Source organism: Bidens hawaiensis, unplaced genomic scaffold, assembly GCF_021521415.1.
Source record: "Bidens hawaiensis isolate Kalapana, Puna unplaced genomic scaffold, B.hawaiensis_p1.1 tig00058167_1, whole genome shotgun sequence".
Taxonomy (NCBI): domain Eukaryota; kingdom Viridiplantae; phylum Streptophyta; class Magnoliopsida; order Asterales; family Asteraceae; genus Bidens; species Bidens hawaiensis.
The window spans coordinates 1-24,432 of record NW_027500513.1 but is presented as its reverse complement, the minus strand read 5'-3'; the positions used below and the strand labels follow the sequence as shown (position 1 = coordinate 24,432).

Here is a 24,432-nt window from a genome sequence, read left to right as displayed (position 1 = left end):
GAAGAGAAATTGAAAATTGTGTAGAATAGTGTGTAAAAAATGGTTAGTGTGTTTGGTTATTTATAAAGGAAAAAAAAAATTAAAAACTAGCCGTTCAACAACTAAAATAACAACTACATATTTCACATAAAATGTTCGGGGATACTACCTTTAAATGTGGGAGGCGTGGCAACGGGGAACCAGGGTTAGCCGTTGCTCAACACCGTCCACCCTAACATTGTGTGAGGTTTTGATTGTGTTGAATTCAAGGGTTTATAGGGTTTTGAAAATAATCGGTTATGGCTAGGTTTATATTTGATTGTGTTGAATTCAAGGGTTTATAGGGTTTTGAAAATCAATCGGTTATGGCTAGGTTTATAATATTTTCATAATTGATTTGGTGAGGATTTAAATTTTTGTCAAAGTTAGTATATTTAGTAAATATCTAAATTATTATTTCATGGCACTTTAAAGAATGACAAAAGAAATTATCGGTTATATTTGTATGAATATATCCACGTACATTTGTTATATTTAAGTGGTGGTTTTTTTTTTCTGAAAATTTTTTTGGAACGACCAACTTAACGCCGGGTTCTCAATTGGCTAAAGGTAGTCCGATCTGACAACGAGTCCGGACGGACGGAGCTCCTAGCGGTCCACCAATTGAGGGAGTCCCTGGATAAAACCCGACCCCCACGTCCGCCAAACGGCACGACAGCGAAGAGCCGGTAAAACCGGGTGAGATCAGGACTCGAACCCTGGCAAGCCAGGGTCATCCCTCATATCTCCCATATAAGTTAGTTATAGTAAGGTTTGAACTCACTACCTTTCACTAATAAAATGAGTGCTCTACCATTGAACCACATTTAATTTTTTTCATGAAATACATAAGCAGAAATATAGACTAAGTATAAAATTAAGTCTTATCAAAATAATTGATAAAATTTTATATAATCAAATCAGGTTCCCACCGTACTCATGGTCACGTGTGCCTGTCTGCAGCCTGAACCAAGGGCCCATTGTCCTCCCAAGTAATTATTTTTAGAAAATTTTACTATTTATTCCTGTTTATACTAACGTATCAAAATAATAAAAGGACACATTTCATTTATTTCAGGAAAATTCTTAAAATGGATTATTTGAAAAGATATAAAATAAAAAATGACTCACTAATCATTAATATTCTTAAAATAAACCAAAAAATTTGAACCGGGGTCACTTTGGCAAACGTTCCAACGAGATTTCTCCGTAAATGAAAATTTGATACGTGTAAAATAGCTTACAAGTCCGGCCAAATGAAAATTTCTCCGTTATGAACACTTACGGGTCTTTTTGAGCCTGAAGGTGCGAACAGGCAGGGACGAACCCGATGGAGCCGGCCTCTTCGTACCGGTTACCGTCGTCGTCCTGGGCTGCTCGGAGGTGACAGCCGTTTCAACCTCCGGAGCAGTGGTCTCAACACCACCTGGGTTCCCCGCCGCCTTTTCACTCTCGGTCTCTGACTCGGACCGATTCACCGGATCGGCAGTGGAGGCAACCTTCGCCTTCCCCTTCCCGCCGGCAGCCTTCTTCTTCCTCGCCAATAAAGGACCATCTGCGGATTCCTCATCAGAAGATGACAAAATTAGAGGAATTCCCGCAGTGGTTTGAGCATTGACAGGGCGAGGGTTAAAAAGTTCTTTACCTGGCCGCCTGGCGCTCAGGATCTCGTGGCCTGGCGGGTAGACCTCCACGAACCGATCCGCCGTTTGCTCAAGGATGGGCAACTCGTTCTCGTCAAGAGCGCGAGTACCCATCCGAGCGGGACCACCAGCCTCCCGCGGCTGTAGGAGAGACTGCAAGTCGTTTCCCTCTGAAAATAAAGAGATGGTTAGAACAAAAACCCTAACCTAGCAAATAAAATAAAGCATACCGTAAGGGACAGAGTTCAAACCGTATTCGAGGACGATCGGCACTTGCGGAGTCTCAGAGCCGGCATCCTTCCATACCCGGCTCATCCCGAGCATCACCATCCCGGACTCCGCAAACCGGTAAACCGGAGTCTGGATCCGGGAAATCTTGGAGAACCATTCCGCCTCCTGGTAGTTGGAGGCGTGAAGGTTGGGGAGTGCTCTCCCGTTCTTGAATGTCATCGCAATAGGAACGACACGGGCAGAGATGTAGAAGAACTCCCGCTTCCAAGACCGAAGACTGCGCTCGGTGGCGCAAATCTTCAGACCCTTGATCCGGTTGACCAGGGTGTACCACCCTTGGATACACCTCCAGGAGTAGAAGGTCATCAGGCGGTCGACATGGGGCTCTACACCCATAATGAGGCACACCCACTCGAAATGGCGGATCTTCGCGATCGCCATTGGGTGTACCTCCGTCAAGTGTACACCGTGTCTCTCCAGAACACGGTACACAAACTTCGTCAATGGGAACCTCAGATTCCCATAGACGAAGAATGCAGCGTACACCCCTATCTTGCCCCTGGGGGCATCGTACACCGTCTGATGAGGCTCCGGAAACTCAGGCTCGAAAGGCTCGAGCATGAACTTCCGGAAGATGTACTGGTAGAGGTCAATAGGAAGAGCGCACTGGCACTCGCCAGCAGTGCTCTTGTCGTCCCTTTCGGACGTCGACGTCGGGTTCTCGACGAACAACTCAGACTCCTCGGCAATGGCCTCAAAATCACGGGTAGAAGACATGTTTTAGATGTACAGAACAACGATTTCAGAAGAATGCTCGACGGAATAGTGAGTATTCGCCGGAAATCGTTTAGAAGATGAAGAGAGAAGTGAAAGTGTGGACTAAGGTGCACCCTCTCGCCCTTTATATACTCATCGCAATTAATGCGATGAATTTAATGCGGAAGAGAGAGAAATCGCAGGTGCAATGAAACTATGACACGTGGCAAAGAGCAAGCTGGCAACAGCTGTTGAAAGGACGCGTGCCATTAATTTCGCGGCCACGCGCCCGAAAAATCGCGCCCACGCGCCTGAAAAAGCGCCTGGAATGACCATATACTGTCACGTCGCCATAACTTCCTGCACGTCCTGACACTGTCAGAAGAAACCGTCGGACGACGTTTCAACAGTTTGGACTATTCCAACTCTTCGAATTTCAAAAAGATTCAAAAGTAAGCGGGAAAATACCCCTTACCTTGGCAACCAAGTAACTATAAGACAGGTGCGAGTACAGTGTCAAGGCAAAACCCTTCACATACTTAGCACCCGCAGGGAATTGAAGCCAGGAATACCTTGGAAGTAAAGTAACTATAAGACGAGTGCGGGTACAGTGTCAAGGCGAAACCCTTCACATACCTAGCACTCCGCAGGGAATTGAAACCAAGAAGGATCTTCTGGGCCATGCTTGTGGAAACGAGAATAACATCCCCGCATAGTGGGAACGTCGAGAACTAGATTGTTTGAAGCTCCAAGATGGAATTGGTTGTTTTAACATAATTGATCACTATGTTCAAAACTACCAAAACCTCATGGAGAATCTACACAAGTGGAACTCAACGCTCCTGACTTGCGAGGAGGTTACACACCTACCCGCATCATACCCAAAGATCAAGCAGAAAAGTCGGGAATTTCTGCGTGACATTAGGGAAACCGCGGGAAGAATCCCCACGGACAACCTTAAAACCAAATACTTTTCAAAACCCCTTGATTAAGTCCAAAGTTCACCTCACTTATTAACAATTCATGAGAAGAACATTGGACTGGGGGGACTTGAAGAGGTAGGCCCCAGCAGAGCCCAGTTGGACCCGCAAGACTCACCTTGAAGAGGGACGTTTGCGCAAGGACCAACTGGTTCCACAGGACCCACCATGCTCAGAGATGAAGACCTTACGCGCAGTACGCCAGCTGTTCCCGCAGGGAAAGCCTTCCAATGGTGAAGTATCCCGCCTGTCCCCGCAGCTGCGGATACAAGCCATCAGGGAAGGCTACCCGCACTAATAGCAAGGCTACACGCACAAGGCACTAACTCAATAATTCAGTGTCACCTGAATGAACGAGCAAGGCGGGAATACTCCCGCCCAAATGAGCCAGTCTGTATGCTTCTGGAAGATCTTTTGTACTATACCTGCCAAGGTATGGACAAAATAGACAAGATCTGACCAAAGCAGCCCATGAACCAATCACAGGGTGACAGCTCACCGACAAATAGTACGAGGAGCATGCTCTAGTACTGTTTGTCACTATTAGCCGTTGCCTACTCACCAACCCTCGTCGTGGCACGCACATAGCCTGCAGTTGGTAGAAAAGGAATAGTACACAGCCGGCCTGGTCACTATCAGCCGCTGCCTACCCACCAACCAGCATGGCACGTGCGTAGCCCATAGTTGGTAGAACAGGAATGTTCTACAGCTGGCTGTACCTGCTTGGAAACCTACCTTCGGCTATAAATACTCCAACACCTTGGAACGGTAGCATCATCTGGTATTTTTACCTTCACTAGCTATCTCTCTCAATATACACTTATATTCAGAGTAATCTAGTCTGATTCTCACGCCGGAGGGTGGTCACAAGGAGGAACCCCCCCCCCTTCTCAGTGACGTCACGGTGTCTGTTTTGCAGGTCATCTGAAGAACATCCTTCTTTGCCGGACCTAACCCTCGTGGGAAACATCTACTTGATCCCCAGATTATCCGTAGTCTGCCCGAGGTCAATTAGTGTTTCTTCATTATGGTACTGGCTAGGCATCTTGTTTCGCATTTTTACCCGAAATAACACAACATCTAACTTTGACTCTTTTGTACTAGGTCAGCAATTTTCGTAACTTTAAGTCTAAACTAGTTGACTAAACCATAACAAAAAATACACTAAACTCATGTCTTTTTGTTTTAACTTATTTTTTAATCATGATAACATGTTACTCACAAACTCATGGAACCCTACAAATACCATACTAACTAGTAGGATCGGATAAATCACAGTTTGCGTCAGACAGGTGACCTTTAAAAGATTATGACAAGAAACCAATGAAAACTGAGGCATGAGATCTCACTATTATTTTATATGAATTTTTGAACACAATTATCTTATTTTGTTTTAAAATGATATGTTATATTATACGTATATGGGTTTAACTCGTTGACCTAGCCCTTTTCCTTTCCAAGAACTCAAATCTTCGCTAATTTATATATATATACAATTTTGGAAGATATGGTGCTTTAAAGGTTGTTTCATGTGCTTTACATGTTGTACCATGCATTTCTCTCTCTCATTTATGTCCACATACATGCTTTTTTTCTTAATGGTTTTCTTTCTTTTTTTTGTTTGTTTTAATGTTATTTTTACTTTTAAATATGTAATTTGTTTAGTTTCGTTACTATAATGAATGTAATCGAAACTAAACGAATTCACGTCGACTCGCAGATACAACCCCTGAGTGTAACCACATCGATCGAATTTGCGCCGACTTGCCACCGCAACGCTCAGGTTTTACTGACCGAATAAACGTCATTTTAGATATGTTACTTTTTTGTGTCATATATCGTAACAAAGGTAACCAAAACCGACCAAAGTTGCATCGACTCACGCCAATGTAATACTAGGCTGTTACTGACAGAATAAACGTTATTTTAAGTGTGTTATATATTTCTCATAAGCTATGAGTTTTCTTTGTTTTAGTTCCGGTCCCGTAACGAATTTTCTTGGCGTTTACTAATTTAATTATTTTAGTACCGTAATGAAGCTAAGAGTGCCGCAACTGTTTTCTAAGTTTGACGAGTTGTTTTCTTTTTATAAATTAGTGTCAGTATTATAACAAATTTAGCCCATAACAACCAAGCGCATGTTAATGCACCGCCGCAACGCGGCGGGTGCAAAACTAGTTGCATAAGAAATCCAAATCTGGTGTCGAAATCGTAACATAAATTGACCATAGCAATCCACCAGGTGTAAAACAATCAATTTGCATAACCCTCAAATATGACTCATGAACACTAATTGAATAGTTCGAATATTAAAGTTTAAACCTTTAATATTTGCTTCCAAATACACAAAATCACCTTCTATTGCACGTTGTTCACCTCTTCATCTTAGCTCAACTTCAAGAACACACTCAACACCAAACACTTCATACAACAAATGGTAAAGAACTAAAGTAACACTTTTAACACATCTTTTGACTTTGATGAGCTTACCGCATTTTTATAGCAACTTCACACTAGATTTACGCACCTTACAACATGGTTATGAAGTAGCGATTAACCAATTAGTGGATCATGAAGAAGTCATGATATGCTAAAACAAACATAAATTCATTATCTTTGCATAGTTTGTAACATGATAATGATGCAACATTACCAATCACCGTTTGTATATATTTTATGCATGAATTCATTTCATTTACACTTTAACGATGACGAAAAAGTTGATTACAGCATACCAAGATAACAAATGGTATATCCATACTTCTAATTCCACTGTTGCATTCTATACAACTAATGGCACCACTGACCATCCACATTTTGTTACAGACCTACAGGTTCTAGCATTATACCCCTTTTGGATTTGCCTTACCTTCTAAAGTGTCGATTAGGTGATTCAATTCACTTATCTCATATCAAAAGAGAAAGAACCTGGAACTCCATGGGCATGTGCATATATGCTTTGAATGTTCTAGACACGAGTATTTGCCTGGGGTACATGGACAGCTAGCAGCCGAAAGGTACAAGTCATAGTAGCATACCAAGCATTCCATTTTCACTGCACAACCAATATCCTCTTCCATCTTGCGTGACTGTGAAGCATTGCACAAGAATTCCCTCTTTATGCTTTCTTGCCTCACACGCGACTGTTCCGTACAAACAAACACGGGTCAGCGGGTCAAATAAGAAAATATTATACGGAAACGGGACGAACAGATTAACCTTAAGAGCTCTTGTAAGCCAACCGTCTTTTCCACACGCGTTATTCCACCCACGCATTCGAAAGTCCCACGTTGATTTAGCAGCTTGTCTGACAGCTTCAATTAGCATTTTATCATAGGAGAGTGATGTCTTCCGATGAAGCTCACTGTATATTTCTACAGTCAACTGCCCGTGTGGCAACCAGTCAAGGGTTGCAAGGTTGACTTTCTCAGCAACACTGAAATCAGTATCAAATCCTGAATAATATGCCCCGGGAAAGATACAAACTGCTTTGCATGTTGTACACAGCGGTACACAGGTATACCCTCAGATTTCAGGGTCGAGGGTGAAAGTTGAGCAACCTGTAACAGACAATGAAAACTCATTATATGAACTGTGAAAATATAAAATACTTATTTATCTAATACTTGTAGATACTCACTAGCTTATGAAACAATTCATGATGTCTTGATATTTCTGGGAACGTTTTCTTAATTAGTGCTTCACATTTTTGGCGGTATTTACCAGGAACTCCGTACAAGATTCTAGAAGCCCCAAGGTGCAAGTAGTTCAAAGAGTACAAGTGATGATCTTCAACATTCTGGATAAACAAAAACAAATAAAATTTTTAAATAGCACATATTATCGTCAAAGAAATTCAAATCTTACCCAACAAATGGATGAAAAGCACATTCCTACATCTAGGCGCGGGGTTGAAAGGGCAGAATTGTCACTATCAAAAGCAAGAAGGGAACCAGGGAGCTTTGGGGTCTTATTTAAATTCCAATGTGATTTCATGTATTCGGTTTGATTATCATCATCATCAAGTGATGGCACAGGAAATCCACTGCCAAGAACTTTTGCCTCCAAATTGTGAGCAGATAACACCTATTATAGAGTCAGGATTAAATATTAAGTTGACGACATTTTAAGGTATGATTGTTTGAATATACCTGAATTTGATCAGTTGGGTTCTGAACAATTCGCCAATATTCTCCCTCGACATTCTCCCAATGCTTATTCTGAGTGAAAATATCCTTCTTTTGAAAATAGTATCGTTTAAATTGTTCCGCGTATGACTTGAACGTTTGCAGAGTAAACTCAGGACCACTTTCAAATTCAAATTCATTAGGTCCATTATCCAAATCCATTAAGTTCTCTTTTTGAATGATTGCGTTAAGTTTTCTCCTTGAGTGTACATCTTTAAGTTCATCAATCTGTTGAACATGTGTACCAAATTTACAAGATTCAAATTGATTTCCTTGCATAATAAGCGGCGGATTCCAGGAATCGGGAGGTATGATACGACAAATTCCATGTTCCTTAGCTTTTGGTCGTATTTTGGCAATATATTGATAAATGCCTTTAAACTCCTGTCAGAAAAGGTCAAAGCCAGGTTAAAGATATAGGAATGCAAAAACATTGGACATTAAAACATATCAAAACAATCACCTCTGGAGATGGATGAAAGGCGTGGGAATACTCTACCCCAGGCCTGCAGGATTCGTCTGGATGCCAACATGCAATAACCTGTAAAAGTTGTAATGCAGGGTTAATTACAACAATCTGAGAGGGTAATGAATATATCATATACCAACTGAAATATGTTAAAATTATACTTCATTATCGCATTGCAAATTAAAAGAAATGATCTCAAACCTTCTGGCAAGTATTGCAAACCGGACACCCTCGAGTCACTCCTTTTGGAAGGGTATTTTCCAATGATATATTCTGCAACAAAAAGCCGCTATTAACTATTATAAAAGTTTTATAATAAAACCCAATCTGTTAGATTTAGTAAATTTCCGAATTTGGGCACGTATAAGCGAGCATGTGATTATCATGTTCCAATTTAACAGTTTCAGTTTGTAACTATTCCCAAAGAAGTAAACCATTCTTGCTTATATTCTATGCAATTAATGCCAAAAAATAGCGGATATCGGTCAATGACCGATATCTAAGATATCGGTTATTGCGGTGGGATATAGGGCTTAGGGTTAAATCAAATGGAATTGGGCTATGGGCCAAAAAAGGTAAGGGTTTGGGCCAAAAAGTTTTAACAAATTTGGGTCAAAAATATTTTACTGATAAACTCGCCGATTTAACCGATATATCGGTAGTCAAATAGCGGTAAATATCGCCGCAAATAGCGGAACCGATATTTGGACCGCTATTTTACTGATGGGCCGCTAACCGCTATAGCACCGATATTGATAGCATAGCTTATAATAGGCTAATCTATCACTAATCAAATCAATAAAACTGCAGTCTGCTTATAAGAACTTTTATAGTTAAGAAAGTGATGTCAAAGGAGCTAGCTAACCGTTTTAAGGTGTTTGGAACTATCCGGTTCTTCCAGATTACTGACTTGATCATCGTTAAGTAGCCATGGCATTCGCTTGACAGACTTCCGAAGCTTCTCAACATCGACGTCACCTTGAATGCCTGCAAAATTACTAGATTCATCATTCAGTTTCGTCCTCTTCAGTGTGAAAGATGTGAGCGATGAATATCCTGGTGGGGCCAGCCTTCCGTCTACTGCGTTCATCCTAGATCCTATATCTTTGGTTGCCATATTTACTGTATGGAAACAAACATACATTAGTTAAGCAAATAATTATGAAGCAATTACTCAAGATAGAAATAACGTGATAGCACAATGCACATAAAGAAGAAACTAAAATAACCTTAGAAGCCAAATCACACAAAATAATTGCTTAATGATATCTAACAATTAACGAAGATCATTAACACAAACATAAAGAAAATGGGATTCATAAGTATGTAAACAAAACTGAACTAGGGAAAACAATATGGCATTGTTATCCAACCACTTCAACATTTAAATTTTTTTATATGAACCAGTGTGGAAATACCTAAACTACGCAGCCCTAGCCCCTAGGTTGTGTCCTCTTTTAAACAGCCCGTTTTGAGCCCTAGACCGCGCTTACTTTCACAGTGCAACACAAGTTTACGAAAAAGTGAAGACATGAACGAAATCAGATGGTCGATAACACAAACTTCCACAAGCATTCACTTACGAAGCAAAAAGGAAATGAATATCGATGAGCAACTTTACCACAAAAAAATGCATAATTGTTTTAACAAAATAGTTATGTAGTAAAATAGAAGTTATACCTAGAATCAAGGGGAAGAAAAACAGAGAATATATAATGAGCACTATGTGGTTAATTAATATGTAAATTAACATATGAATATGATTGCTAAATAAAGCACCAACACAAACTTGGTATCCAGACCAAACCGTTGACGCAGATCATTCTTGGTTAGCCAAATCAAATAAAACATACAAATAATATTTTCATTAAGAAATATGAGGCCATTACTCTAAGATAGAAAGAAGATGATATCAGCAGCATATAAAGAAGAAACTAAAATAACCATAAAAGCAAAATCACAAAGAATAATATCTTAACAATTAATGAAGATGACTAATTAATACAAATTAGCTTCAACAGGTTTTGAGCCCTAATTTAGCTTCAGATTATGCTTAATTAATTTCAAGTTAGTTAAAGAGAAGTGAAGACATGAACGAAATCAGATAACATAATTTCCACAAGAAATGAAGTTCGTTCGATGAACAATTTAAGTATAAAAAGGAATAATTATTGTAAGAAAATAGTAAAATAGTAAGTTATACCTAGTCGATGAAAGCAGAGAATAAAGAAACCCTAAGGCGCTAAACATGGGTCTTATTTAATTAGTTACTAAAATTAACAAAAGAAAATAAATAATGGGATGGACAGTGAATCTCATCTTTTTTTTTTTTAACTATCCTGAACGTTAAAGTGATGGTGTTAGAAGGGATGTGGTTTGGTGGTTGGTTAACGGGTGGGGTGGGGTGGGGTGGGGTGGGGTGGGGTGGATGTCGTCATCTTCTTTGGCGCCTCCACAACACATGGCCGGGAGGAATATAAAATTTAGATATATGAAGTGCTAATTTATGAAGAAATGAAAATTGTTATTTCTAAATAGAGTACGTCATTAAAAGTTATGGTACGTGCGTTTATATCTTCATTGTCATGTGTTTCTTGTTCGTTGCAACTGTTAAATATTATATTGCATATATGTTTACACATTCTTGAATTTTTAGGCATTTTATATGTTAAAATTAAAAGAATTATGAAAGAGAAAGAAAAGGGTTATTAATAATTATTGTATAAATTTTTTGTAATATACTTTAGTGTTAATAACATACACTTATTTATTAATGTTAAGACTAAATCTAATGATAAATACTAGTAAAATTTCAAAGGTAATAGCAAATCTGCATGATGGAGATTTAAGTTATTTACGGAATTATTTAAAATAGGTTAGTTTGTCGGTTTAAAAATTATAACAAATGAAGCAAATAAAGTAAACCACATATAATCTATTGTACATTAAATTATTAATCAGTTAGGTTAGGTTGTACGTTGTGGCCGTTAAATCAATAGGCGTCAAAGGCACATCATCACCATTAGGGGTGTTAAACCAAAACGAGAATGTTGAAGTGCCGTGCCAAAATGGGAGGCGGCATCCTATTAATGTCGGTAAAGGAACAAGTGAGATGAGTTACACCCCAAACCAACCAATCTCCTTTTTTTTAAAGTTATTTTTTTAATTTATTCGGAATGAGCTGGTTAAAAAGTGAGGTTGGTTAAAACTCACTATAGCATTATACACCTTTTATTTTAACAGTACACAGTCTTATAAGTATAAAAGAACATAAAATTATTATTTCTTTAAAGAAGCAAATCATTAATGTTTGTTATTAATGATTTATATTTTTACATTTCATACTTTGTACATAAAAAATATGTTATGTACATAGAAACCCATAAAAAAAAGTTGTTCATGTGCTTTTATGTTCTTTTGAACTTTTAATCGTTTATTTATACATGCGTGCTTAAGTAATATAACTTGCGTGTTTGGGTAACATAACCTACACATGACTTACACGTTGCATTTTCTAATATTTAAAAAACTTGAATTAAAAGAAATTATTAATTTTGCTAAAGATGAGTGTTGTTTTTTTTAACGGCAAAAAATCTCGCGTTTACAAACCTATCATTTTTGGGTTATGTCTAAGGTCGATTCCTCGATTGTCGTAAAACCATACCCCTTGATACGCGGGAACCAGATGAAATCTATAAACCCTCGTCACCTGTCGGGTTCGGACCCGGGATTAAAGCCCCAATTCATCCCTTCACCCAAATGTTCTTCAAACTAGCCCAAGTGAAAATTCAACCTACGCCTCCACTTTAAGAGAACATACCTCTTACCACTAGACCAACTTCTAAGGACAAAATGAGTGTTGTTTTAAAAATCGTTTTTTAACTGTTCACTCTCACTATAGTCTATACATATGATTATTTTCCATGCATAATAAGCGATTATCTTAATTGTTAATATTTAACATAAAGTAAAACAATAAACAAAAGCAGTGCATAAAAAATAAGTCCTAATCTATCGCCGAAAAATAAGTCCTGCTTAAAATAGGATATAATATTAAGACGAAAAAGTATCTAAAGAGGGTTAGATAACATTACAAGACCAAACTCAACAGTCAAAACTGTATTCTAACGTTTAAGACCTCTTTTCTAATTATAATAACGCGCAAATACCAGCCAATGATTATGATATTGTATCACCATGTCTTAACACTTATACAAGTATAAGCGCCTAACTGGTGGATTTGTTTCAGGCCGATTTTAGCTTAGCTGATGCCGAGGCAAGGTGGGAGAGAGTCCTATGTCCCACAAACATCAAGAATATCCCTATAACTCCCAAAGTTTTCAATGTGGTGAAAAGATCCAACTGCAGCCAATATAACAAAATAAATATCAGATTTGTCAATTGTTAACAAAAGAGTTAAAAACGGAGTCATTCCTTCAACCAGAAAAACGCATATAGGATAAGCACCGCTGCAATGCCACCATGGAACAGGATGGCAAATGTGGCAGGTACGGGTGATGTGGGGAAGTTCTTCAAGTTCACACCAAGACGTAATAACTGCAATAAGAAAATATATAATGTTTTAAAGTCAGATTAAACAATTTCGTATTCTTTTATTAGAAAAGTAAATGTTAAAAGACAAACTTACCCCAACCAAGAATGCCAGGAATGGAACAAGAACCAGGCCCAAGAAAGCAAAGGAAACCTCTTGAGGAGGGCGTTTTTCTGGGACCCGGAAGATATGAGCTATCTCGGCCTTGGGCCCGTACCTTGAGTGCGGGTTAACAGCTTGTAGAGGGGGTTGGGGTGCCTTTTCAGGTGCCTTGGGCAGATCTAATTCAATAAACCCGAGAGGTTGTAAGAAAGAGTTCTCCTGAAACACATATTAACGGGTTTAGAAATTGACCAACAATATGTATATAAAAATTATTGATATAATGAAATACTTACCATCACAGCATCACCCACTGTCAGCACAATATCATATTGGCCAGAGAGATAGTAAAACTTCTCAACAAGACCGAGAAAATCCTGAATAGTAAAATATATTCAAAACGACCCATTTTGACCAGTTACAATAACATTAAAAAAAGAAAAAAACGAAACGTAACCAGAGTTATCTCAAATTGTTTCCCAGAGTTTCCCACAATGAAGATATGCTCAACTCCAGTTTCATGTCTCAGCTTTAAAAAGGCCTGCAAGTAAACAGAACTTGAATAAGTTAAGCATAAAAAAAACTGACGAAATACAGCCGGTTAAGGAGCTGGTCAAAGACCTGATGAGGCTTGAATGGTTTGCCAGATGGGGTTGTCAAAACAAACGATAACTGCAACTTTTGAAGGTGATTTGCTGAAAGTGACGAATCATTCTTTCCAGGTAAAACTAGCCTACAAATCAAACATCACATGTGATGATCAAATTAAAAATATATTTTGTTTATTTTTAGTTCGAGTGAAGTAGCATACTTCTTTTCAGATTCCACAATATCACCCTCAAGCACTGCAACTTTCGCGTTATCCACTTTAACGACTCCTGTAACATGAACTGGCACTTTTGTTCGGCCTCCAGTTGCAAACTTTCTTTTATGTTCTGGATCTGAAAGCACAATCTAGAAGAAAAGAAATTAATGTGATGACAAATAAATATATGGTTGGAAACATTATGGTAAATCTTAAGCATGAATGGTCTCAGTACCTCAAAAGCAAAAATATATTCCCCAATATCAACACCTTCTGGCAAAGCATCTAATGTATAGATTGCTTCTTTTGGGTCAAAATGAAGTTCCTAAAGTATTAAAAAAATCACTTAGAACTAGAAATTCAAATTTAAAGATATATTTCATAAGCAACAAATGTTGATGAGTCTTAGTAAGAACCTGTTTAAGAACTGAAGCATCTTTTGAACCCGAGCTGAAAACTTGCATGAGTTTTACTGACAAAGAAGGAGCAGCAGATCCCAGAACCGTGTTCACCTTAACCTGAATGGAAAGCTTAGAATTAATAATCTGAAACCGAACAGCATAACGAAAATATGAAAAATGAAACAACACACACCTTGAGTTTATCTTTGCTGGTCAATTAAAGCACCGTAGATGGAAGTGATAAAATTAGAGGAACTGAAACCCTGCAACAAAATATTATTTGATATTATTTGATGAACAAACTGATAAATGCAGTAACAACTAGACTTGCCTATTGTTTTCCAAGTGAGATAGAGCGACAATTTGGTAATACAGGTCCTTGCTATTTCCAGGGACTCCAACTCCAAGAAAAAACCTTGCCAAACCCAAAATTTTGTCCTCAGGTATCTGCAAAATTTGAGCAACATTTAGAATAAATATTGATAACAATTAACAGATAATTGAAGTGACCTGTAGCAAAAGAAAAACAAATATATGAAACATAAGAATGTCTCGCACATTTAAACTTTCAGAAGTGGATGCAAATTTTGTCAGCCCTCGAACAACAGCAGAGGTGGCGGAAAGCAGGCCCTGATGTCCACTTGCATCAATGTGTTTGTCGTCAAAGTAATATGATCCATCATCTATAAAACGAAAATGAAATCAATAATCAAGACAATAACTTTTTAGAAGAATCATACTTGCATGGTATAATCATCTCTTAATACATAAAATAAACACTTTTAATTTAATATATATACTAACCATATTTCTCAATACTGTCAAAGAGCTTCACAATATCTTTTTTCAGTGTACCAAGCTGAAAAAAGAAAAGGTGCATAACAGTTAGATAAAAGCATGAGCATACATGCTATAGTAAGTAGGAATAAAGAAACATATGCATCACAAAATCTGTGTTTGCTTTAACAAGAAGATGTGGTAGGTACTAGGTACAATAAGAATCAAGTTCAATGGCTAAAAAAGATCCAAGAAACCACAGAAATTACACTCAAGACAATCCCACTATTGGGTCTTTTATTTAGAATGCATGTGAGAAATAAGAATACTATAAATAGCTCAAAAACGAATACTTGTAAACAACTCCTCACAACATTAATCATATTGCATTATTCAAAAAAGAGATTAAATGGTGAAGTTGCATATAAGTAAGGGATTTCAAATGCGTCGTTATAAATTGGAAAGACCATTAAGCAGAATGCAAACCTAACTCACCAGATTTTCTTCAACCGGAGAAGCTGCTAATGATATAACTCCAGAAATGGTTTCAAATGCTAAACCTGAGTCAAGTAATTGTATGTAGTCAGTAATTGACCAAATAAAAACTAATCTTGATGCTTAACCAGCTGACCATGACCAATCTTTAGAAATAAAAGCAGATAAAAATCTTTTATATGATATTGTACCAATACCGTAACCATTGAAAGAGAGTAAAATGCTTACCTGCAGCATAAGTACTAGACTCAGGATTGTTAGAACTGTAACGCCACCTTCCATCACTTTGGCTGAGAGCCTGAAAATGAATACAAAGTCACAACACTTACAAAGTAACATTAAAATAGTGAAAATCTGCTTTAAAAAGACAATGCCTTTTACTATATAATATAGGTAAAAACAACCTTTATGGAGCGTAAAATCCCATCAGCATTTTCAAGAATTACATCAATTTCAGGATTTTGTTCCTGTAAGAAATATAATAGAGAAATCAAGCCATGAAAAAAAAGGTAAATGAGAAGCTAATATTTATACAACAGAACTAAAAAAGAGTAAATTTTTTAATAAACTGCCCCAAAAATTGTGATTATGCAAAACTGAGAACTGAACTCTTCCAAAAGTCATTACCTTAACGAGTAGCAAACCTCCTACTGAATGATAATAATCTAGAAGAGATGTTGCATCCTTGACGGCCTCTTTAAGTCGTAATACAACGTCCTAAAGAAATGAAAATCAGTATACATGCATTTAAGCCCGTAAAAGATAAAATTACAAAAATAATTTCAAATTATGGGTAATGAAAGTTTAATCATACCGTTAAAGCCCCCTTGCTGATCGTGCATTTTAATAGCTCGTTAACTTGTAATGCATGATACAAGTCCTTTGAGTTTGAAGAGGCCGAAGAAAGAGCATCCACCACAGACTTACAAGTGTGGTCCTTTACATCGGATTTCTTTTTTATTCCAAGGACCTCGAATGTCCTCAATGCTTCATAGGCTTCTTCCAAACTGAAATGAAAAGCACTTTATCAGATGTCGAAATAGCATTGCAAAGCATAAACTTTCATACTCTAAGCACTTTAGTACACTTATAAATTCCGGATCAAAGACATAAAAAATATTGTGAAAAACAAATTAGAATAATATTTGAAAGGAGTGATAACCAATTCATGATATGAAACAATAAGAAAGACAAATAACTTGGTGACAGCTGGTATATTTAAACATAAACAGACTCACAAAGAAAGAGAATAATGTATCCAAAGTATGTATGTTGTCACAGATACTTGTATAGCCATAGAATCGCATAAGAAAAAAAAGAAACCCCACAACAAAAAGAGTAAAGCCATGATATTGAAACATTTAGCCCAATGATAAATCACTTATTGTTTCATAATATTCCTAAAAATAAAAACCCAACCAAAAAAAATAACGTTCTAGTCCATTATCATCTCCAAAATAAAATTTATCAACAAGACAGTCAAACCATAAGATTCTAGCAGTACAACTACTATCAAGATCAACAAATTCCGTTGTAGTTGGTCATGTAGAACGTAATCCAGTTACTCTAGCTTGCCTTCTAGTTCTTACCCTTCCGCCTATCAAATAACCTTCCTATTTTCTGCATCCCATCTCTTAAACATAATTGGCACACAAAAAACAAAAAAGTCCTCAAAACAAATGCTCACTCTAAGTCTCAGTAATGCACAAGAACTGTATTACACTGTTATATATTTATATTCTGTTTTCAAGCTTACTCAAAACCAAGTGTGTTTAGACTTAGTCTAGTAAAATAGCTAAAACACTAACAGCTACACATAACAACACTTTCTTTCGCTAACTAATTCCTGAAACTAAAAATCCAACAAACAAAATAATGTTCTAGTCCACTAATATCTCCGAAATGAAACTTATCAACAAAACAGCGAAACCAAAAGATTCTAGCAGTACAACTACTAAAAGTGTCAACAAATTTTATCGTAGTTAGTCATGCAGAACGTAATCCCATTACTCTAGCTTGCCTTCTAGTTCTTACAGTCTTACCCTTCCGCCAATCAAATAACCTTCCTATTTTCTGCATCCCATCTCTTGGCAAACAAAAAACAAAAAAGTCCTCTAAACAAATGCTCACTCAGAATCTCGGAAATCCAGAAGAACTGTGTTACACTGTTACATACCTATATTCTGCTTTCAAGCTTGAAAACTGTATAATTGATTAGTCTCAACTCTCAATCACTCAAAACCAGTTTACGTGTGTGTAGACTTTGTATAGTAAACTAGCTAAAACACTAACAGCTGCACACAACAACACTTTTGTTCACTAACTAATTCACCTGCAATTCATATGCAAAATAAAAAAACCTTAAACCTAATCTATCTTCCACAATTCATTTCAAAACAAATAATAAAATTTAAATCTACGTATAAAACACAAATTTAGCCCAATTAACATCATACAATCATTAACCTAACCTCGAAAACGATCCGGTAACCGGAGTAAACAGCTCTAATGCAGCGGACCGGTGAGACTCAGAGATCGGGTGAAATACCGCCACAGCTCCATAGATCGAAGCTATTGCTAACACTACAACAATAATAACTCCTACTTTACTCGCCATTGCCTGTATATAAAACGATAAATTGAAATACAATTAGAGCAATCTAAGAGCTATAAAATTGATTATTTGATTGAAGCATATAGATCGAGTTCGAAACAAGATCTTACGAATTTGATCGATTGGAGATGGTTAGAGCATGCGACAGTGTGTGAGTACTTGGTGGTTGCTAGTCTTCAGCCGGACTAAATTTCAACGCCTGAAATGTTAAGTTATTTAGGGATTATAGAATACACCCAATAAGTTTACATTTTTCTCCATCTTGATTGTTTTGGTCTTAAATCGGTCCTTGGGACATTCGAATTTACTTTTTTTGGAAAGGTAAACAGGTCGAGCCGACTGGGCTCAAGGTCAGCTCGTTTTGACTTAGGAGAGCTCGAGCGGCTTGATTCAAGCGCTTTTGCTAAAGTTTGAATGCGGCTCGTAAGTTGTTTCTTCAAGCTCGGACTCAGCTCGAGCACGACTCGTTTATTAGTTATTACTTAATTAGTTTATATGGGTTTTTAATTATTTTTTATGTATTTTAAGAAATTCCTTAAAAGAATCTTAGCTTGCCTCGAGCTTGTGTAGTGCACTAGTACCTTAACTGAGTCAAAGCTCGGTTGTGCATTGTATAATTAATGCACAAAAGTACAATAAAGAAAAACATAAAAAAAATGTGCAATGCTTGACAACCCTAAACGAGTTTTCCAAACAAGCCTCGAGTTTGGGCTCGATAACTAAACGAGCTTTGTTTGAGGCTTGGGCTCGGCTTTTTTCGAGTTTTTTTATTGATCCGAGTTTTAGTAGCTCGCGAGCAGATCGGCTCGTTTGTACCCTTATTTAAAAGGATAATATGAAAATAAAACTAACATTTTATTATCAATTTTTACTAAAAACCTTTAGACATCTTATAATATACCTTAAATCTTAAGATTTAGTTGGCGAAGTTTGTTTGGAGGGTGCAAAATTTACATGTGGGTGACATGTCTTGTCTTAATCAGTTTTATTTTTATACATATATTGTTTGATTATGAAGCTAGCCATTTTTTTATGTCTATGAAATTTAGTGGATCTTTTACCCTCTCTACGATTAAGCTTTGATGAATCCTTGAAAGTTGGAATATTGGGCATTGATGGCTTCTTACTACTAGATGTGTATCCAAATTGTCATGTTGAGGTCGAATGAGAGACCTATTCCATTGACCTCATTCATATGGTTCTCGGAAGTTTGATGTTGTAGTCGGCATGGATTGGATTTCTTGACATCATGCGGTATTGTAAGTAATTACAAGATTGTTCAACTTTCTATCCCTTGTGATAGGCACATCTTGGTGAGAAGAAAGAGAACATATGTGCTTGGTCAATGATGAAAACAATGAGACTCTTGACGCATGGGCGTGTAAGGCATTCTTAGCCTATGTTGTCAACACTAGTCAAGCGAGGAATAAACTTGAAACATCTATGTGGTGAATGAATTGCATGAAATATTTCAACATGTTATGTATAGTCCAAACCAAAGAAATGTATAATTTTTAACTCAACTAATTGCGGGTGCCAAACTAGTTTCAAAAGCACCTTACCATTTACGTCACTTTGAGATGTAAGAGTTTAAATCCCAGTTAAAGGATCTTATTGGCAAGCGTTCTACTCGTCATGTTGTGTTATCGGGTGGGGTGCACCGATTCTATTTGATTTGTCAAGAAAAAGGACAAGAGCATGTGTATGTGCATTGATTATCACGAAATGAATGAGGTCACCATAAAGAAATGGTATTTGTTAAAGATCAATATAGAGATTCGGTCACCAAAAGGAAATATGTAAGATGAGGATGTTGTAAGACCGTCTTTCGTACAAGGTATGATCATTATGAGTCTATGGAGATGTCATCCGGCTTGACTGGTGCACCATTCACATTAATGGGTCTCATGAATCAATTACGTCGACCATTCGTATCAAACTATTATTGTGTTTATTGACAACATCTTGGTGTATTTGCAAAATGAGGTTGAACATGATCATCACCTCCGCGAAGTTCTTGCTAAAATTGAATATGAGATTTGGCCACTATCCGCTAAGCTTTACGATAGAATATTAGCGGTTAATATATAAACAAGACTTTAAATAATAATGTTAAGTAGTTATAAAAATGAATTTGTAATTTTTGAATTTTAAATGAATTCAGAAATGAGTTGTGAGTTTAAATGAATGGTTAAATAAGTTGTGGTTATAGCATTGGTTGGCCTTTATTCCAGTAATCAATACAAGTTTAGTTTCTACTTTCTAGCATCTCTATTCTGTTTCATGGCATCTCACATTTGACATTTGCAATACACCCAAAGAGCCATCACACCATTCACCTCAGGCAACCTTTCAAGTTTCAACCGAAGTTTGAGCTTCTTAAATTAGCCGGGACCGATTTTTAAGTCACCTGTAAATTAACGTTATCAGACAAAAAACTAGTTTACCCTATGGATCAGACCACCAAAATAACTATTTGTTCCACTGATGTATGCTAACAGTCTGACTCAAGTTCATTTTAATTAATAGTTGCAACTTGAGTTTATATAAATACTTGCAAAATCTAATTTTACAAACATATGAAGTTGTAAATATATATTTAGTGATTGTACAAAGTTTAGTTAAAATGATATAGCTAGATACACTCAAAAGTTTGTTTGGGTACAAGTTTAGTGACCCTCTTTTATAACTAACTATGAATAGACGAGTATTTATACCCTCGCGTCGCATCAACATACATTACATAATATATGTAAACGTCAAACGTTAAATTTTTGCATGATATATAAAAGTAGGAAGAACATGGACGATTTTACATAACGTATAAAAGTAGGATGTTAATATTTTGCGCACTTTAAGTTACCGCAACCATCGTGCTGCAGAGAGTTAGAACGTGAATAAAATTGAAGAAAATAAAATGAGTATATTGGTACATGAATGATTTGCACATTATAATCCACACCTTAATTGAAAAAAATTAAATTTACGCTGAAATGTTGAAAAAATTTACGCTTAGCACATCATATTTTTAAAAGATATAAGAAAAAAAAAGAAAAAAGAAAATATAATGTGCTAAGCGTCATCACATGAGTGGTAAAACAAACGAAAAAGGTTTATTATATAACTAGTAGGAGAGCCCACGCGTTGCGGCGGGAACAGAACATAAGCTGAGTTGGTAGTAGTTCGGTTTGTTATTGTATGGACATTACACGTGTTTTGCAAGGGGACTTTTGCATACATACCATGAACGTCTAGAGTGTTGTTCTTAGTCACCTCTCTCGTTGACGGGTCATCCCTTAGTTGGTCTAGATACTAATGCACAAAGTTGGAGCGGGTTATGTATTTCAATCTGTCAAGCTAGGGGAGCAAGACCTGATGGTTCATGGATTTGACCAATCAAGATATTTGTTTTCATAATTTAGAGAAGGTATATACTATACAATTAATTTGTTGTATTTTGAAAATGTAAAATATAAAAAGGAAAAATTAGAGAAGAAATTAACGGTTGGTGTGTAAACGTAATTGTAAACAATTGCCAAAAGCTTATTTCCAAACAATACAATATTATTTTTGCCATCTCAATCATTTGACTAATAACACGGATTTTATAATCCAAATACAATAATATATAGTACTCATTCAAAACAAAGGTACTCATAGAATGAAACTATGAATATGAGTTGAACTTATTTCTTCAACTACACCCAATATGTTGTTTTACAAATGCATAAAAGAGTTGGTTTTGGTTCCAAAACGAGTAAAAATGTGATCCATTTCTACATATAGCACTTGTTTTTGGCAAATTCTTGAAGGAAGAACCTTCTTTTCAGATCTTGAGTGAAAACGTATTACAAAACCATAAAGAAGATCACTAACCTCATAATTGCAAAGGTTTCCTGAAAGATAAACAAAAATAGAAACAAATTATAACAATATAGCATCTGTGTGTATAGAAAAGTATATTTTGAAATATGGTTGCACCAGCTTCATTGCGCACGAACTTTTTAAATCATTTTCATACCTTGCTCGAGCTTGAAAAAAAGACTCATGAGCCAAGCTCGAGCTCTTAAAAATAGCTCTAAACAAGCCAAGCTTGAGCCTAGTTATGCTCGGACCTTAAGTCCGTATGATGATGAAGAAACATAGTCATAGGTTTTTACAAATTTAAGATCACCCAATTAGAGAAATCATATGTTATCATAATCGATAAATTCCACCATACATGCACTTTTGAATTAATGTAAATTAAATCCTGTATCTATACTAACAAACAAAAAAATAACAAAAATATTGGCCCAGCTTGTTTGATAACCCAATTAGAGAAGCCGTATGTTACTATTGATATGTTAAATTTTTTGAATAATTTAACATGAAAGAACTACAATTCCTAAATCTCGATAACAATATACTTTGATGTATCTTTATTTACTTAATAGCTCTGTTCATACTTCATACTTGTGCTAAACATACATAGGGTGCAAACAAACTGAGCTACCCGCGAGCTACTCGAGCTTAAATCGATATAAAAATTCAAAACAAGCCAAGCTTTTTCGAGCTTGAGACGAGCCGAGCCCAAGCTTGAGGCTTGTATGGGAAGCTCGCCGAGCCTTAATAAGCCTATGTTAATTAGAAAAAAATAGATTTGTAAATTTAAAAAAACTAAAATATAGGTGCTATTTCTATACATTGCCTATTTGCCTTAAACTATATAATAATAAGATAATACTTTTCCTAAATTACCTACAAATGATATTAATCGATGTTAAACGACTTGCATGGATGTGTTGGTTAGCAGCTTAATAGTAGGTCTTCTTAGGCTATGTGTAGTGGGGCGTCGGTTTGGGCGAAATTGGGCGTGATGGGACGAGAACCCCCCCCCCCCCCCTCCCCGGCGATGTTTGGGCGAAAAGGGGCAGGAGCGTGGGATAATTGTCCCCGGAAGAGATGAAGTTTTATTATTATTATATTATATGTTATTATTATATTACTATTGTATATGTATATGTATATATGTTGTGTGTGTGATATATATATATATATGTATATATATATATGTATATATGTTGTGTGTGTGTATGTATATGTATATGCAAAATGAATCCTAGAAACAACCCGAACCAACCGAACCACCTATCCCCTCCTTTCGGTCAACACCATGGTTCGCAAAACCAACCGAACGTGAACTTACAATGGAACCCGATGAACCTAAACCAACCGAGCTATCCGTTTCAATTTCCCGACCCAAACCTAAACATGTACGCCAACCGAGCTATATGTTTTTTTTATTTATTTTTAGTTAGGTATTTTTTTTTAGTTATGTATTTTTTTGTATTTCTTTTTAATTTTAATGCATTTTTATTTAATTATTTTAATAAATTGGTTTTTATTTAATTAGTTTAATTATAAAAAGAAAATAATAAAAAAAGACAATGGGCCCAACTTGTAGCCCCTACACCATTACACCCCAAAAAACAAATTTTCACTCCATGCTGACTGGACGCCACGTATCACAATTCGTCCCCAATTGTAGCCCCTCCACTACACATGACCCTAAGGCATAAAACGCCAAATCTAGAGTAATAAATTAATAATACTACCATAAAACTTGCACCTTTGTTACATTTTTCAAGATTCTCTAAGAAATATGTACTGCATTACTTAACAAATATAAAAAATCACCTAAAAAAAACTAACATTTTCTTTGATTTACAAATCTGTCAAACTGTCAAAACATGAGGAAAAAAAAGCATTCAATGGTTGTAAAAAAAATGATTCAACTTCAACAACAAAAAAAATTTGCATATGTTTTTTATAACTGAACCCTTGACCGTCATACTCTTATGCCTTGGCTTTACATTAAACAGCATATAACTACAAACTTGAATACTTTTTACCTGCCATTAGAAACTGTATTTTTACAATTAACTAGATGGTACCGGTTCTTGTTCTCCCCTATAGCTAACCTCTGCACAAGCCCTTATAGATGATTGTGACATGTCAAATATAAAGCTTTTCTGTACTATTTTGTTCCTAACCAAAAGACCTTCAACTCATTCTTTGTACTGTAGTCCTGGGATTACCAAAAAAAAACTGTGAAAATAGAGATTAAGAACAAACAAAGAAAACAATATTCACCATCAATTAAAACTTCATATCAATATGTCTATACAAAAGAAAGTTAAGAATGAGAAGCAAATAGAGAAATATAAACATAGTAGCCTCCATATTACAATCCTGGCGTAGCACTAACCAAAATGTTAATAGCAACTAATCTCTAACATGTTATACCCGAATGACCTCAAAACCTTCGTCATCATTCAAACAACAACACAATCGCTGAAAAGTGCTTTATAAAAATACCAAAATCCTAACATTTTAAAACACTTATTACTTTTAGCTACC

The 24,432-nt window shown here is 36.5% G+C and overlaps 1 protein-coding gene and 1 pseudogene across 3 annotated transcripts; both read right to left on the bottom strand.

The window, feature by feature from the left end:
- Nucleotides 1-6,308: 6,308 nt before the first annotated feature.
- On the bottom strand, nt 6,309-10,531 carry LOC143602238 (putative lysine-specific demethylase JMJ16). 2 transcript variants are annotated; one of them, XM_077079419.1, is made up of 9 exons: nt 10,488-10,531; nt 9,150-9,406; nt 8,486-8,557; nt 8,279-8,356; nt 7,780-8,199; nt 7,496-7,714; nt 7,269-7,427; nt 6,848-7,188; nt 6,309-6,771 (listed from the first exon to the last, which is right to left on the bottom strand). In XM_077079419.1, exons 2-8 carry the CDS (start codon nt 9,399-9,401, stop codon nt 7,009-7,011), a joined length of 1,380 nt encoding a protein of 459 aa, XP_076935534.1. In that variant the 5' UTR covers nt 9,402-9,406; nt 10,488-10,531; the 3' UTR covers nt 6,309-6,771; nt 6,848-7,008. The 2 variants fall into 2 exon arrangements, with proteins under 2 accessions (XP_076935534.1, XP_076935533.1); XM_077079418.1 differs by lacking the exon at nt 10,488-10,531 and having other exon boundaries at nt 9,150-9,558.
- Nucleotides 10,532-12,517: 1,986 nt separating this feature from the next.
- LOC143602237 (dolichyl-diphosphooligosaccharide--protein glycosyltransferase subunit 2-like) lies at nt 12,518-18,266 on the bottom strand (annotated as a pseudogene). The gene is made up of 20 exons (XR_013147797.1): nt 18,141-18,266; nt 17,888-18,036; nt 16,231-16,423; nt 16,044-16,133; nt 15,821-15,883; nt 15,645-15,714; nt 15,417-15,481; nt 14,949-15,003; nt 14,703-14,827; nt 14,476-14,591; nt 14,338-14,407; nt 14,160-14,261; nt 13,979-14,068; nt 13,750-13,892; nt 13,560-13,671; nt 13,396-13,479; nt 13,235-13,315; nt 12,933-13,157; nt 12,721-12,841; nt 12,518-12,648 (listed from the first exon to the last, which is right to left on the bottom strand). The product of XR_013147797.1 is annotated as a dolichyl-diphosphooligosaccharide--protein glycosyltransferase subunit 2-like (transcript).
- Between the last annotated feature and the right edge of the window lie 6,166 nt (nt 18,267-24,432).